We start from the raw sequence: 17,356 nt of genomic DNA on the forward strand, positions 1-17,356 counted from the left end.
CTTTTAAAGCTTTGATGGACCCAGAAATACCCAGAAATTTGATTGAGATTATTATGAATAGTGGTCAACTCTTCAAATACATATTCATCAGTAATAATCTCCATTGCTTTAATTATAGAAGGCATTTTTTCATGGAGGCTACTTAAATATTCCCTGATTACTATGAAGTACTTGAAATAGTAAGTTGCTGCTTTTAACCAAGTTCCCTAACGTGTAATGACTGGGGCTAGGGGTAAGGGATTTTGGTAAGAAGCAGCGAATATACGTTTTCTTAGTCCAGCGTTCAAAAATATTTTTTTGATTTCGGATATTAATTCATTTGTTCTAGGGAACTCTTTACGAGAAAGTTTAGCAACGTTATGGATCCCATGAGACACGCAGATTATATGTTTGAAATGAAAGTAGTATCTATTTAGGTCTTCTCCAGCTGTTTTACAATAAGATGCTCTATCCGTAATAAACACCTTGAGCGAGTAGCATTAAAGTCGGTTCCAAGAGTAACTTGAATACTCTCGACAACAAAATTTATTATGTTCTTGGCATTAGCACATTTAATGTCTATGACGTTGATGAGATATGGACGACCCAAGAAATAGCCGTCCAAAGGACCAATCAATAAAGCAGTGATTGATCGCTCCTGATTATCTTTTTTCTCATCGACAGCAACAAAAATATCCTTCTCTTCAACTTTTTCTTTGATTTTGGAGATGACATTGTTACCAACATCCTCCATTAATTTAATGATGGTTCCTCGGGAAGGGACGGGTTTACCCGTGTATTTCTCCATAAAGTTTTTGAACGTCAGATGAGTAGCAATGGCTAAGGGTATATTATATGCAATAAACATCTTTGTGAGATCAAAGTTAAAGTCTGACTAGATGTATTCATCATTAACTTGATTTTTTAGATGAATATCCATCCTCTTGATAAGAGGACAATGAGTGGCGTTTAATTCTAGACGGGGGACTAAAAGCACATATATATGGACAAATCCGACAAGCCACCTGTTTCTCGGCCGGTAAGTATTTCCAAATTCCTGGGCCTCCATTTTCAGAAATCCAGACAGAAGGCGACGTTATTTTAGGCATTTTATTCAGTTCTCTATCGACTATTAACATATAATATTATATTAATATTGTATAATATAGGCGGCAATTATAACGTTCTTTATAGAAGAAGATGTATACTATTTAAACAATGGTGCCATGTGTATTTATTCCTTCCTCCTTGCACACTTTTCTATTCTTACCAAAATTATCACCCTTAGCAATAAGATAATAATAATGTTCTTAACTTGTTTAAAATCAGAAAAATTTAAGAAATCATCATTTTCCCACAAAGAGAGACATAACAACAGTATTGACGTTTCCTTCTTAATGATTTCATATATATTATTTGTTTCGGTCACCTTGTCTTGCATCAATTTGATTTATTTGGCTTCCATAATATTAAGTCTTATGGGAGATTATTAAATTTGCTAAGAACTGAGCTGTAGTTTAACTTCCTTAAGATTATCACTGTATTCCTGGCTGTTTAAATGGTCCTCTGGCAATGTGATCATAACTTAATGCAGAATGAAAGGACGGCTTGAATTCCTTTCGTCAGGGAGTTTTTATCCATTTATCTCGAATTTCTATCCAATACGAAGAAATAGAGAATATGATATTCGTTGATCGTAAATTGGTAATCTCAACAGTGGAAAGTATATTGAAATCTGAGCAAGTATTAAAAAGTTGAACAATCAACTTCTTCCATTTAGCTGACGTTGAAAATAACTCACTCCATCCTCAAGCAGCATTTAATTGCTGCCGACTGAAGATTTTAATCTGCTGCGGCCTTAGAATGCCAAACAATAAAATTACTTGTCGCCTTGATTGATTTATTTCTCTATGGGCGCATCCATAGATAAATAAATATATAGAGGCTACAAATTGGAAAATATCCTGAAATACATTTCAACTGTTCACAAAAAGGTGTCTAGAAGAATTTCAGTTGTTGATTCTTAAAATACTTTGCTAGAATTTACTATGTATTTATTACAATATGTTTAATATTTGAGTTTTTTTATGTTTGCTTATAATTTATTGATCCTTGTATTTTTCTCATTGATTTATTACTGATATGATGGATCTTAATATGAAGTGAATTAAGTCGTGATCATCATTGTTGTTGCTACGTGTCATAGCGATGGATAGTACCTTTTCCCCATGATTGAATGTATATAAACAGAAGAATGAAGAATCAATCATTTTTTGAATTATGAAGTATCATCATCAGTTCCTAATTCTGCAATATGATGAGTTGGAGTGGAGCGCCTCAGACAGACTCTACTGGATTCTTTGGTTATGGCTAAAATCAAGTACAGAGAAACTTGGAAAATATGGGATAACAGAGCACCATTCATATTTAATTAGTCAGACGCAAGGACACAAATAAAGAGAAGAGTTGCAAAAGAGTTCGAAAACAGTCAAAATTAAAGAGTTAATCATCCCCCATATGAAATAATTTTTTTTCTCTTCATTTTGGGATATTGTTTTGGCCAACCATTTAATAAATTTCATTAACTCAGTTTATATCAAAATACAATAAGTAGGGTTAAGGTTGAATAGTAAAAATTTGTTTTTCTATCCAAGAACAACACTACTCATTCCAGTTTTATAGCAGTTGAACTCTCTTTTACAGAGCTGTGTATTCAAAAAGACTTCTGCCACACAATGCCAAACTAACACCAATAATATCTTGTCGCCTCTATATATTTCTTTGTCTATGGGTGAAACTCTCAGAAGAAGTAAAAGTATCGCCTTCACTTCTTCTTATGAAGTACTCTTCATTTTTTTTGTATTCTCTTCCCCCTGTATTTTACTAAATAAAAATTAAAAGGTTACGTTAAACACAAAAAAATAGGTCAGGGGAAAATTGTACATAACAAAAAGAGGAAAGGCGCAAACTACTTTGCGACATCGGTGAACCAACCTTTACTCATGCGCAATTTTTCTTTTTTTCTCTTTCAGTTGGAAGACTAATTGTTATATTTAATCAGAAAGAGAAATTTAGATTTTTAACAAATGTTAAACGTAATGTAAAAGCGTCCAATATGACAAAATCGTGCTGGTTAACGTAAAAACGTATAAATTGGTTAGATCAAAGAGGTATGTTAACAGAAAATATCAATGTCCAGAAATTATTATACGTAAATACGTAAAAATGTATTTTAGGTTTTCCAATATTTAGCTCATGATGTCTGAAAGCGAAGAAAGAATACACTTATACGCCGAAAGATTACTTCCCCAAACAATATTTGGCAATCTTAGTTCAAAATCATCACTGACGAATTTGAGTGTACTTGAGTTACCAAAGCTGGCTAAGGATCTACAAAAAAATATTGCATTATGCAGTATTTGTAATCAGACTATGACTGAACCATGTTTTTTATCATGTTTCCATGTGTTCTGTACTAAATGTCTAAATACTCAAATAACTGTTGGCCAAAATGACAAATTAATGTGTCCAATATGTGGGTGAGAATCTATTGTGTTTTTTTATTTTATGCTATAATATATGTGTGCGATAACATAAGTTGGGATATTTTTTTTCAATATTACGACAGTTTGATAAATGTATCTGGTGAAATGAGTAGTATAATTTATATTAATTAAAAAAAGTGATTAAGTCCTTATGGGCCGCGGTTTTTCAGGTTAAATGAACCTGATAAAAATAGGTTATTTGGTAACACGGACCATACAAGATCCTGAGACGTCATGACGTGAAAATTATTTTTAAAGAAGAGAGTATAAGTATTCACGTTGCAAGAATAACACAAAAAAGAAAGGGATTGGTTGGTTAAGAACAAGCATCACAAACTGAAATTTATTATATCGACGATATCAAAATTCGATTTAAAGGTCAAATACCACACGATCAAATTGACTTAACTTGTATATAATATGTTTATGTAAAAATTTAAACAAAGATCAATCATATTAATAACTTGTTATAAAGTTTTTTAGTGGTTTAATATTGTATTTGACTCTTTAAAAAATCCTCTTCGGTTGTTCATTGAAGTAAAAAACTTATAATGCGGGTTTCTTTGTTTCATCAAAAAAAAAAAAAAAAAAAAAAAAAAAATCCGGCTTGCTTTTATGTCATCACCACACATATATAATTATAATATGTTGAATATTAGCATTTCAAAAATTAAATCTTTTATATATTTATAAAATAAGACACAATTTATTCATGCAGGTTTACACCGATATTTATTGATTTTGAATTCATAAAATCGTTTCATTTTAGCACATATATTTATATTACTCATTTATCAAAACATAAAATTATGATCCTTTAATTATATGGAATGTAATTAAGATTACTAATTAAATAATAGTTGTTATAAGAAAAGTCAAAATTACTCAATGGACATATTGAACATCTAACAGCAATCTTAGAATCATTATCATCACAGAATCATAATTTTTCTTTCTTTCTATATTTTGGGTTAAAATACTCAAAAAATTTACATCGAAGTTTCTTGAAAACTGTATTTGATACAATCAAACTAACTAAAGGATCGTAGTCAGTGTGTAAAGTACTACCAGAATAGAAAATTAAGTGTTTTTGTTTGTTTTTTTACTTTTCTTCTGAATTACACCATCTTTGGAATTCTAGATACATTGAATAATCACGCATCATGCAGCTTATTATTTTTTTTTTGTTAGGATGGACTAAAAAGTAAGGTGACTGATCTTTTCTTTCTTTCAACAAATCGCTCATCTTATATTATTCCCCGTATTTTTTTTCAAGTTTTATTACTAAAATTAAAAGATGAACCTAATTTATTTTCAAGTTACTAGTTGATTATGCACTAATTAAGGACTCCTATAAAGAAGAAAAAAAAAGAAGCTATATCTACTTAAAAACTTAATTTTCGAAATTTTTTTCAACACTTCTGCTAGACAATTATCTGCAGTAATATGTTAATGGAATTAAGACATTAATTTAAATAATTGTAATGTGAAAACATGTATATCCAAATAAAGTTAACACTTTCAGTTTTGAGAGTAGATGCACATATTTCTTATTTTTTTTTTTTTTTTTTTTTTTTTTTTTAGAGAAAACATTTAAGAATAATCGAATTATTATAGATCCTACAATACTACCTTATAATTTACTTCAAGGTTACATTAAATGATATCCCACAAGTAAAAATGCTATACTTCAAAACTGAAATATAAAAACTAAATAAATAAATTTAAGGAGTGATATGCAGATACTACAATGATTTACCTTGGGGGAGTGGTTTGAAACGTCAGAAGAATATAAATTACTCCAAAGGCGGTTTCAGTTGATTTATATAAATAAAATCTCAATAATGTCCTCGGTCTACAACGAAGTTTATTTAAGATTTAGAAAATATTTAGAAAGAACCACTGTACAATGGTATAAAGGTCGGTTTATTCTAAATAAAGTCATGGGAATACCTTTTGAAGGTATACAATGTAGACTGGATTATATGTGGAAGATCTGGCATCACCCTTGGAGGGTCATATATGAAAGTTTGGAACTTCTGAAACAGATTTTAATGATCTGGAGTCAGCATATACTCAACCAAACAACGAGGAATACGCAGAGCTGATCCCAAAAGGTGGTAAATAGGAGAAAATAAAGTTCCAGCAATAGAATGGGCAGACTTGTGAAGTACAATGAGGACAAAAATTGAATTCTGGACGAGATGATAATATTTAGTATTCTTTTAAATATTTTTATGATTTTAATTAAATCTGGATGATAATTAGTTACGAGCTAGGTTTTCACAGTGAGAAGTAGTTCTATCCGTTTTCATAATGTTCCCGTGAACTGGACCTCTATACGAGTTAATAGACTGTGGCATACCAAATCATGAAACCCTACTTATGATTTTGGACATCGCATACATCATTGTCAGGGCCTATGCCCATCTAGTTGCCCGGTCGTAAACAGTAAGGAAAAATCTATTACCTTTCGGGAGAGGAAGGGGTTCCTACAAAGGTATTAAAAAAACAATCAATCATACAATTTATTATCTAAGAAAAAGGTCAGCCTTGCAACCCTACAACAAATCCTTAACACATTAAAAAAGAAAGTTAAACAATTGATGAATTGGTTTGAAATTTAGGACATCCATTGATGTTGCTGATATTTTCCTACAAAGTCATGGCTATTGGTACACGGATTCTCGAGATATCAGATGTGTATTTAAATAACCCTTCCCCCAAGTGTACAATTTTTCATAATTATATAATTTAGGGATGATTATGTACATGATATAATATTCTTTAAAACACTTTGAATGAAAATATATTCCTTTTTCACCCACAAACTAACTTTTACTGCACAAAATTTATATATTTTACCATTGTCATCTTTATTTACAAGATCAAGTGGTAAATGGGGATATAAGGGACAATATTTTAAAATATTATTTTTTGGACGAAAGGGTAATACCCATCGTACTTTATTGTTCAAAAAAATAAATATATATATAAGTATGCATGTAATTTTTTACACTAATTGAGATATATACATCCTGTCGTTAGGGATACATAATTTAAAATAGTTACTTATGATATATATACCAAAAAAAAAACTAAAAGACTTAATTTTTACCCTTAAACAAATTCTTGGACGTGATTACAAACAACAAACTGTCTGATAATGTAAGAATTATAAACCAAATCATATTCATCCTTTATAATTTTTTTATTACCAACGTACTCAAAAACCACGTATACAAATATCATCTATTTAAAAAAATAAATTATGAAGTAATGGTGAAATATGTCATTGAGTATTGAAATACCCCTTCGTCATTATTGGGTTAAAGTGACTTTTTGTCTTTTAAAAGGAGATGCGAATGTTCAATCAGGGTTTGAATATAATAGTTTTTCTATAAAAAAATGCAAATTCTTAATTTTTAGAGACAAAAATTAAATTTTCTTGGAAAATTATTAAAAATTCAATGTCTTCTACGTCTTTCAAAGAGAAGAAAATAATTATTGTAATTTTTTTGTCTAACTTTTAATTTCATTATTTAAGGACAGTTAGACTTCCTTTTTCTTTAAGCCTTAGGACAGAAAAATTCTTAAAAAAGAAATACTCGAATTTCGATATCAAAGTATATGAGAGGATACAAATATATCCCAGGAAGAAAACTAAACCAAGCCAAAACTCCTTCCTTGGGTGGAACGTATCAATCCATTTATAACAATGAATAGATTCCACGGTTGAAACTATTAATATGAAAGTGATCCATTCAATTTCAGATTTAGGTAAAAGGCATTGGATGTAATATATATCTAACAAAGATGTGTTATTTAAATACAACTACTATAAGAAGTTATAACCATAAAACTTATATTTACAAAAAAAAAAATCAAATTTGAGGTACTGATACATATTTAAATTATTGATGTACTTTTAATTTCACAATTGTTAAGGGCTAAAATCATTCTTCATTCATTAAGACCTGAAGAAGTGAATTTCTATCTTCTCCAAGAGTTAGGACTAAATGAAGATGCAAAGAATTGAAGGGAGATACTTCTAACTTGCTCATATATTTCGAGAGATGCTTGAATTCGGACTCCGTATTCTACATAGCGCAGCATTATGATAATTAATTGGAGGAAGACAACCAAACCAAGATAAGCCTCAAAAGAGAGTGGAGTCACCTCCTTCCTTGGGAAGTAGATTCCATAGCTGTAAGAAAGGAAAAAAATCTGCCAATCTATTTACTAAGTAAATAAGTAGTAGGGGAAGAGACGCCTCTCCCATGAAAGATGCATTTGATAAAACAGAAAGACGAGTTTATACAACGGGAAACGCAGAGCTAATAATTACATAAAGTGCTCAAGTTTTAATCGATTTCAAAAAGTTTGTCTAATATTCGCTATAAAATAAACAATTTAGAATTAAGGGTATAAATAATAAGTAATAACAGTCTATAATAATCAAAGATAGAAATATTGGAAATTTTAAGGTTAGGGCAAATAGCTCACCTTTGAGGAGCATTTAGAAAAATATATAGTAATATTTTTTCTAGTGGCTCTCCACTGTTGATGTTTGGGTTATAATAGGAAATGTCATATACTGCTTACTTTTTATACTAGTTATTAATATTATAATTACTTAATATTCAAATATTAATGTTGAACTTTGAGTAAAGTGTAGAATAACTCTTGGTGATTACTGATTCGAGTCGATCTTAACCATGAAGCATTCAGATATATGGATCTGCATCTACCCGTCCTTGACGGGAGATCTCATCTTTTTTAATGGATGGATCTTTCATTGTGGAGATCACCTTTCACATCAATAAATAACCAGTAAAAAAATTAGATTAATTAAAGACACTTACAACAAAGAAAAACCTAAAATTCGCAAAAAGTCAGAAATCTAAAACTAAGTACCCAGGATTTATGCCGATTAAAGACTTGATAATGCAATTTAAAATTCTAATACACTTTATAGAGTTTTCTGGAAAATAACGTTAAATGACTTCCTCTATATAGAACGTCAATGTATCGTCCTTAGGGACTTTCAAATCTAAAGCCAATTATCTTAACGCAAACGCAATAAGTATGACTCTGAACTCTGTTGGTCCCTTCAAGTTCAACTTTTTTTGTAAGACTTAGAGTTAAGTATTACAAACGCGATTTCTTTAGCCTTTCTCAAAGGAATTAACCTATTTTTGGGTACCCCTAAAAGAATTATGCCCGAAATGAGCTTTGGCGAAGTGTTTATTTGTCTTTCTAAGATCCATGCAACACACTTCCTAAGTAAAAGCAAAAAAGGATATTTAGCAATAGCATGAAAAAATGAATTGAACACCTTACACCTCTTTGTTATAATCATTAAATATTATCTAATATGTAACCACTTGAAATTGGGCAGTTAATTTCCTACCATCGGTAATCCTTTTAGTGGAATTCATTATATGGCTTGTCCATGTGTTTTTAAACTTAAAATATGGAAATATTATCTAGTAAGAGTTATAGCTTCATTATACACTTTTTTTAATGAACCCATTTTCATATTTGAAGGAGTCAGCAGATAGTGTGTTGCTGCTTTCCTTTGCAAAGGAAATAAATAACTTACCCTTTGAGAAAATATCATTGCAATTATCATCTTGATTCGAAATTATGTTATTCTCCAATGGTTTCATTTCTATGGTTATATGATTTCCATGGTTTTTAAAGAAATAACTCCTTCTTCTGTTCTAATCTATTATGTCAATTACCTAGTTCGAGTCACGGACCACATCGTTTATCCATAGAATTTTATAAGCTCCCCCAATGAATGAAGAGAATTGGACTACATTTGAATTTATCATTTTCATTTCAAACAAAATCAAGTTCAAAATCCAGCTCCAAGAAATACTAGACCCTCAAACAACATCTGAGTTGACAATTAAGCTAAAAAATCTTCTACCATCTTTAAGCAAGATAGTAGAAATCGTAGCAAGTTCACCTTTATGTTGCTACAAGCTTCTGTTAAATGAATGAATGTATGATTTATAAGATAACTTTTCAAGCTAACTTTTTCCCTCCTTAATATAATACTCTCCGATTATCGGAGACAAAGTAATTTATACAAGATCCATTGAATTATTTGCGTAATATATAAAAAGATCTTTTTTTTTAAATTAAAATTTATGAGATGGAGTTGCACTGATTAACTATTTGTAAACATTTATGTTATTATATTTAATCAATCTTACCTAGAAATCTTTTAACTCCATATACATGAAGTACATTTTCTTCTCTAGGAACCACCGGGCGCGAACATACACTCATTGAGTTAAAGATAATAATATCTCCCGAGTGTGTTGTCCATTGAGATACTTCGTTTTTCTTTTAATAATCTTACTGAGTTTTACAATAGCCTCAACGAAAAGCAAGGGAAAAACAGGGCATCCTTGTCGGCAACTTCTCTTCAATTCAGTTGATTTTCTCTCCAACCCGCATATATATTTTTGAAGATCCATTAACAAGTAGAACCCTAATCAGCTATAAAATTTATGAGGGAAAATCAATAGCTATAACTGCACAATAAATTTGACGTACATCTGCCAATTGTTGCGCTACCTGAATGTTCCTCCCGTGAAGGCACCCTGAGTTATGAATAGAGTCACCAGAAAAGGTGTGTGTTTTTTTAATACATAAAATCTTATTTTCAGTGATATTGTGCAAAAAAGATGAATATTTTTAAATGGTTATTTGGTTGAGCACCTCAGTTGAACATTTTAATATTCAGCAGATACCACCTAGGCCCTGTATAAACATGGGGGCTTCTCGTATTTTGCAGTTACTACGAAATCAATGACGAAGAAGCCCTTTAAGAAGATCAAAAGAAAAAATCGCCTTACTTACAGTGTGTGACAAACGGAAAGAGGGAGATACGAAGAAAGACGGATGACAAAGATACCCTATCTGGCAGAAAAGATTCTCATAACATATCAAAAAATTGGAACTGTCTTCAGTATTTCAAGCTCTACCTACAGTCCAAAAAGAGAAAAAATATACTATTTCATCCGAAGAGGGGATGTTATGGAATGAAACTCAAAGAGAAACACGAAGACGGCTTTTTTCATCCAGACACGGGAACTCTGGTGAAAAAATTACAAGAAAATAAACAAGAACGCTTTTTAATCTATCCCGGAAAAGTTTGAAAGATAAATGTTGGAGAAATTGACATTTCAGATCCTGAAGGTAAACCTACACTTGAAAGGGTAGTGGTTACATAAATAACTAATGAAGTCAATACAAATCCTCTTTCAATGTTCATATCAGTATGTATATGTAATGTCAACTCCCTTGCCTCTTATAGAGGGGTAATTTAATTTTTAGATATTCAAACGGAACTCAATTGCTGGATGTGGTTGCTCTTGTTGACACACGTCGCAACATTACTAAAGCTATCTATCATCTCTTTCCACAAACCCACACTTTTTTTTGTCTGCAGCTTTTTCAAATTCATTTTACCTCTCCAGAGGAGTTCTCTTTCTTGTGAGAAAGAGTCTTGCTCCTGTGCAAATTAATTGTAATAAAAGTCGTAATTTTGTCTTTGTGGAAATCGTAAGATATGATAAGAATCAATACAATATATGTTCCTAACATGAACTGCAATAACTTCTTCTCTAACATAGTGTCGGAAGTGTTAAATTCCAATTTTATTATTCTCAGGGATCTCAACGTCACTAAAAATAAGGTTAGAGACTCCATTATGGTGATTCACATAACTCCAAAAACCGACTTGACCTCGAAAATTTAATATGCAAGCTCTGTCTTGTAGTTTCTTGTCTTTTTGGGGCGCCAAAATAGTCCAGAAATGACTTTGTCAAAGAAAAACTATTCAGAAGAGACGTTTGGAGTAGACTGGAATAAATCTTTGTTTCATCCTACCTTGTAATACATCTGGTTAATTTTTAGACTATCCCGCCCTATCTCAAAGATGACTCTGCCATCTTTGCCAAGTTCAAAATAGAAAAAATCAAGTTTCGTTGAGATTGGTAATTAAATATTTTGCTACTAGTAGACTGGATCGGTAAATACAACGCTATACTGAAGAGCAACATTTTATATCCATGTGATGCATAAATACAAATAGAAACTCAATCCGAAAATATATTTATTGAAAAGGGCATTAGCGTCGCAGCGGAACGAAGGAAACAAAAGGCTAATCTGCAGACACTCAAAAAACTAAATGATATTGGTGCTGATATAAACGAATAATTAGAAGAGATTCTACACTGTGAAGATACAGTAATAGCTTTGAAGTCCAAGTCGGAGAAAATTTCCTCAGTATTCTATACCTTGAAGACCCTTTTAACTTTCTTGATATTGGTAACTAAAAGTGGGGTCGGTGCTATGAACTTGGACTGTGAGAGGATGGTTGAAATTGTCATAAAGTTGATCCAACTCGAAGTAAATGTACTGGATAGGATTAAAATTTGGAGCATATTTGGGCTTCTCCTTTCATACACTCCGTTTTCAGAAAAAATAATCCCTGATTCCAAATATGGCCTTATTTTTTCTATCATAGCCTCGTGGCCTTCAGAAAAAGGCCATGCAGTTTTTTAAAGGTTCAAAGCTGTTTTTAGCCCTCAGTATTGAAGATAGGAATAAATTATGTTAATATATTTTTAAGCCGAAGTTAAAAAGTTCTAAAACCATTTTAAAATGTCTGCATCATACTTTTAATTCGAATTATCTTTGTTTAAAGTGGAAAATAGGTGCTTTGTATTCAGAGGCTCATAGCTTCAAGACTAATTAATTAAAAAAGCTTAAAGTTTCTCAAAAGATAGCTGAAAGAATTAACTTTAATTGAAAAAAATGAGCCTCTTCAAAAACGTTCTATATCGTTGTCAATTTAAGATAAGGTTACGACAATATTTCAAGGAAACCCCTCATTTTTGAATTGATTTCATAATAAAAATCTATAAGTTTTCGTATGCCCAGCTAGAAAAGATAGAAACAAAGAGAGAGAAGAAGAAATGAGATAGAAACAAAGAGAGAGAAAAGATATATTATACAATTTGTTATCACATTTAGACTCATGTCTCAAACTGTATAAATATATCAATCATTTCAAGTTTCATGGACACAAGAGGACTCGTTACATAATCGTAGTGAGTGAAGGATTCTAAAAAACGTACATTCAAAGTGTCCCTCAGAACCAACCCTTTTCTTCTTCTCTGTCTTTGTTTCTATCCCTTATAGCTGGGGCATACGAATACTTATGAACTTTTATTATGGGATCAAATAGATGGATAGTTTAAATTTTTATATGTTTGCTGAATTGTTATTGATTCTCTGATCATAAGGTAAATACCGATGTTATAATTTATAAGAACAAACTCTACTATAATCTCTACTTTTTCAAAGATTAAGGCTCCCTGGCTTGAAAAAAAATCAGCCTCTTAGTCAGCCATTTAAATAAGATAGGAAATAATTGAATCAAAAGTAATCTATTGCATAATTTAAAATTTTTGAGGCCTTATTTATGACGCCAGTCTTGGTGCTAACATCACAGCCTTGGTGATACATAATCTGAGACCAATAACATTGCGGCACCCAAAAATGGTTATCTTACATATTTACAAGCATTCTCATGAATGTCTTTGATTTTACACTACATTCATCATTGTGTCTTAAAGAAAATTCAAATTTTATTTAAGTAATGGAGAAATAAAAATAAGAAATAAATGGATATGTAAATAATTGAACTCCAATCTAACCTAGAATACCTATTTTATAGACGACAATTCCATAGTCCAGTAATTTACAAATGGTATGCTGTGAGAAATTTCATAAAAAGTGATCAATTTTAAAAGGTATTGAACACACAAAATTAGATCCATAATTTTTCAATATATATTTATTTCATTTTAAGCACTCACAAAGATAATAATAATTTTACCTTAATCACGGGGGGAAACAAATAATTACAATCTTAGGAAAAAATAAAGTCATTAGAAAAATAAACATGAACGACAAGATGGGCCACCGATCATTTTTTCCATTCAATCTCCAACCCTAAATACATATTATTTATAAAATCATATATTAATTACCAGAATTGCATAAAATACCATTTAAAAAGCCTTTTTGCAGTTGTTACCTGATTCAGGGAGTGTGCTTCCTGCCTTGTTATATATTTTATTTACAAAAACTGTTATTATTATTCTTTTTTTATCCTCACTACGCCATCACTAAGACAATTGAGTCCAAAAGTAAATTAGTATTTTCAAAGACTAAGGAAAAACTTGTGGGAATGGATATATTGAATAAGACGAGACTATTGGTAGATTAAGACATAACTTATTTTTACATGGATACAGAGCATGAGGAATTGTATTTGGAATCCAAAAAACCTGCAGCATGATGATTCGGGACCATAAATACCCCGAGTATGATGCCTCGGATTTGACCTAAACACTAAAAAGATGGACTCAAATAAAGCTCTTAATATTGAATCTTTACTCGTATTCTATATTCATCATTCTCATTAGTTATTTTTCATCTTCATTATATATCCTCTTCATACTCTATAAATAATCATTAATTACTCATTATAAATAGTTAATACTAAATAAATAAAGTAATAAAGCTCTGAATATTGCATATTTACTCTTTTCTTTAATCATGTTTAGTATTTACTATTTGGAAGGAGTAATTAATAATTATTTATTGAATATGAAGACGATATATAATGAAGATGAAAAATAACTAATGACAATGATGAATATAGGTAGATACGAGTATAGTATAATATATCAATATTTGATTTCTTATACTGATGGTACTGTGTAGGTGTTATTGATAATCACCTCGACCAAAATTGTAGAAAGAATGAATGATTACACTATCCAACAAAATGACACTTTTTTTTATGCGCAAGACAAGCTCATCTTCATACATATAACTATAGTTGATAATATTGTAGAGAAAAACGCGTGCGAGGAGGAGGGGGGGAAAAAGACATATGGTATCATTGTTTAAAATACTGATGTGATTATCATCTGCCTGCTTTATTATGATTTTTGAGGGTATAACTAATGTATTTATTAGCAAAATGTTTAATGAAGATATACTATGTATAATTGACTTCGACGTTTTTTATCCGTTACAGTAGATTTGAAAACGTCACACTCCATGAAATTGTAATTCATTATGAACCTTATTCTCAGAATAATAGCTAATGAAACGATAAAGTAGAGTATTTGAAATATATTTGAAGCTCAAAGTTTAAAAAAGAAGGCTTTAATTAAATATAATCTACATACTAAAAAATAAACCATTAAACATTTAAGTTAAATATACAAAATTAAACAATTAAAATCATATAACTATTAATAATAATAAATTATAAATACAGAATATTGAAATAATAGATTGATCCAAATAATATTTTCTTGTTCTGACATCGGAATTCAGTTAAATATGTCATAACTTTAGGTTGCAATACACAAGCGAGACGTGGAGTTTAATCAAAAGATAATCACCCCTCTTCTTCATGTGGAAGTTGCTATATACAATTGTGCACAGGATAGATATATCTCTACCGATGAGATCTAACTAATTATTAATAATAAAGTAAATGTCAAAATCATAAAATTAGACAATAAATATACTAATAAAAAATTTTTATAAATAAATTCATCGTAAAGATTTAGAGCAAAAGCTAATTATGTAGTAATGTCTGGCGATATTACTCCCTATTATGAGCATCAAAAAGATTTTCCCCGTTATTTAGGTATGCTTATATAACAACATACTATTATCATGATGGATATACACAATTGTTAATTATAATGCAACACCCAATGTAACTACCCTCGTTGTTGTGACCATTTAAACAGTTGTTTTTGCCTTTTATGAGTTTTCTGAACACCATTTCTTGGAGCCCATCAACCATAGCTAAGCCTTTAGTGATAAAAAAGTAATATTTATTGACTATGTAATATTGGAAAACCTAATTATCATACCCAAGTCTTAAAGCGAAGTAAGTAGTCTCAGACAAACTAGTTGCAAACCATCCAAAGCTACTACCCCCGTTGTTGTGACCATTTAAGCAGTTGCTTTTGCCCTTTACTGAGTTGTGTATCATAATTCTTGATATGTTTAGCTAAAATAGAATCATATTTTATGGTTAGATCTAAAAAAAAATTGAATACTTACTGTGAGATAGTACAAAATTCAGAGTTCCATTTCGATATTCGTAAATACTTTTTACTGATAACTTGATCATCATTTGGTGTGGATGACTCAAAACATTTTTATATGTATTTCTATATATGACATCAGTACCAACATCCTCCATTAATATAATGATGGTTCCTCGGGAAGGGATATGTTTACCCTTGTATTTCTCCATAAATTTTTTGAACGTAGATGATTAGCAATTGATAAGGTTATATTACATGCAATAAGCATCGTTGTGAGATCAAAGTTAAAGTCTGACTTGATGTATTCATCGCCAAATTGATTTTATAGATGAATATCCATACTCTTGTTATGAGATGAGGATAATGAGTGGCGTGTAATTCTAGACAGGGGACTAAAGGCACATTTATATCGACAAATCCGACAAACCATCTGTTTCTCATCCGCTAAGTATTTTCCAAATTCCTGGGCCTCCATTTTCATAAATCCAGACAGAAGGCGACGTCATTTTGGGGATTTTATTCAGTTCTCTATCGACTATCACCATCTCATATTATATTAATATTGAATAATAAAGGCGGGCATGATAACGTTCATGATTGATTGAAGAAGATGTATATTAGTTAATCAATGATGCCATAAGTAATTTTTCTTTTCTCCTCGCACGCTTTTCTATTCTTACCAAAATTATAACCCTTACATATAACTTAAGTTATCTTTGTTTAAAGTGGAAAATAGATGCTTTTTAATCAGAGGGGCATACCTTTAAAAAGAATAGATTAAAAAAGTGTGGAAGTATTGCATTGTATAGCTAAAAGTATGAATATAGAGCGTTTTTGGAGAAGCTCTTTTAAAAAAATTAAAGTTCATACTTTTGAAGCTATGAGCCTCTGAATAAAAAGTACCTGTTTTCCTCTTTAAACCAACTTGAGTTATAAGTATGATGTAGACATTTTAAAAATAGTTTTAGAATTTTTTAATATAGTAATATAGTTTTAAAATATATTAATATAATTTATCCCTATCTTCAACACCGAGGTCTTAAAACAGCTTTGAAGCTTTAAAAAAATAATGTATGGCATTTTTCTGAAGACCACGAGGCTATGAGAGAAAAAATAAGGCCATGTTTGGAATCAAGGGATCAAATTGTACTAAGTTGAGCATATAGTGTTTTTGTACCATTCTTGCTGTTGGACAGTGAATATGAAGAGGATTTAAATAAATATGCAAGAAAATTAATGAATATTACGAATATAGGTAAATACGAGTATAATATTAAAAATATATCTTAATATTTGAGTTCTTATATTGATTGTACTATTTAGTTTTTATTGATGATAACCTCGAGGGAAATTGTAGAGGCCTCATTAATCAGTACATATTTAAGTTGTGCTTACAAGTTTCAAGGTCTTATATGTCGTGAATGGATATCGTTATTATTGTTGACTTATTGATTCCATTATTGTTTTTTCCATACCATTAAGACCGAATAGAAGAGCTCGTACTTGGTATTTTCGAAGTAATTCGGAGAGAGCGTTGCTATTCTATTCAAAACATAAAAGAGTTAAGTGACATTCAACATCATTTGGAAATTTTCCTTAAGGTTTTTGAGTTATTTTGTAAAATAAACTGTGCTTTCGATAGTGAAAACCTTTAGT

The 17,356-nt window shown here is 30.6% G+C and overlaps 1 protein-coding gene and 1 long non-coding RNA gene across 5 annotated transcripts in view; one reads left to right on the forward strand and one right to left on the reverse strand.

Annotated features, from left to right (window-relative positions):
* The first annotated feature begins 501 nt into the window (after positions 1-501).
* Positions 502-17,356, forward strand: part of LOC121126629 (uncharacterized) — a 74,192-nt gene continuing 57,337 nt past the window's right edge. For 2 of the 4 annotated variants that reach the window (XM_071892392.1, XM_071892394.1), the window contains exons 1-2: positions 502-3,149; positions 3,216-3,518. In XM_071892392.1, the coding sequence (XP_071748493.1) occupies positions 3,235-3,518 (284 nt within the window). In that variant the 5' untranslated portion in view covers positions 502-3,149; positions 3,216-3,234. Of the gene's footprint in view, positions 3,150-3,215; positions 3,519-16,736; positions 16,956-17,356 lie in introns of all 4 variants that reach the window. The other 2 variants (XM_040721930.2, XM_071892393.1) reach the window with 2 other exon arrangements.
* On the reverse strand, positions 15,271-16,274 carry LOC139906877 (uncharacterized). Its single transcript, XR_011782983.1, has 3 exons — positions 15,714-16,274; positions 15,521-15,660; positions 15,271-15,458 (listed from the first exon to the last, which is right to left on the reverse strand). It is a non-coding gene; the product is annotated as an uncharacterized lncRNA (long non-coding RNA).

This window comes from Lepeophtheirus salmonis, chromosome 12, assembly GCF_016086655.4.
Source record: "Lepeophtheirus salmonis chromosome 12, UVic_Lsal_1.4, whole genome shotgun sequence".
Classification (NCBI taxonomy): Eukaryota; Metazoa; Arthropoda; class Copepoda; order Siphonostomatoida; family Caligidae; genus Lepeophtheirus; species Lepeophtheirus salmonis.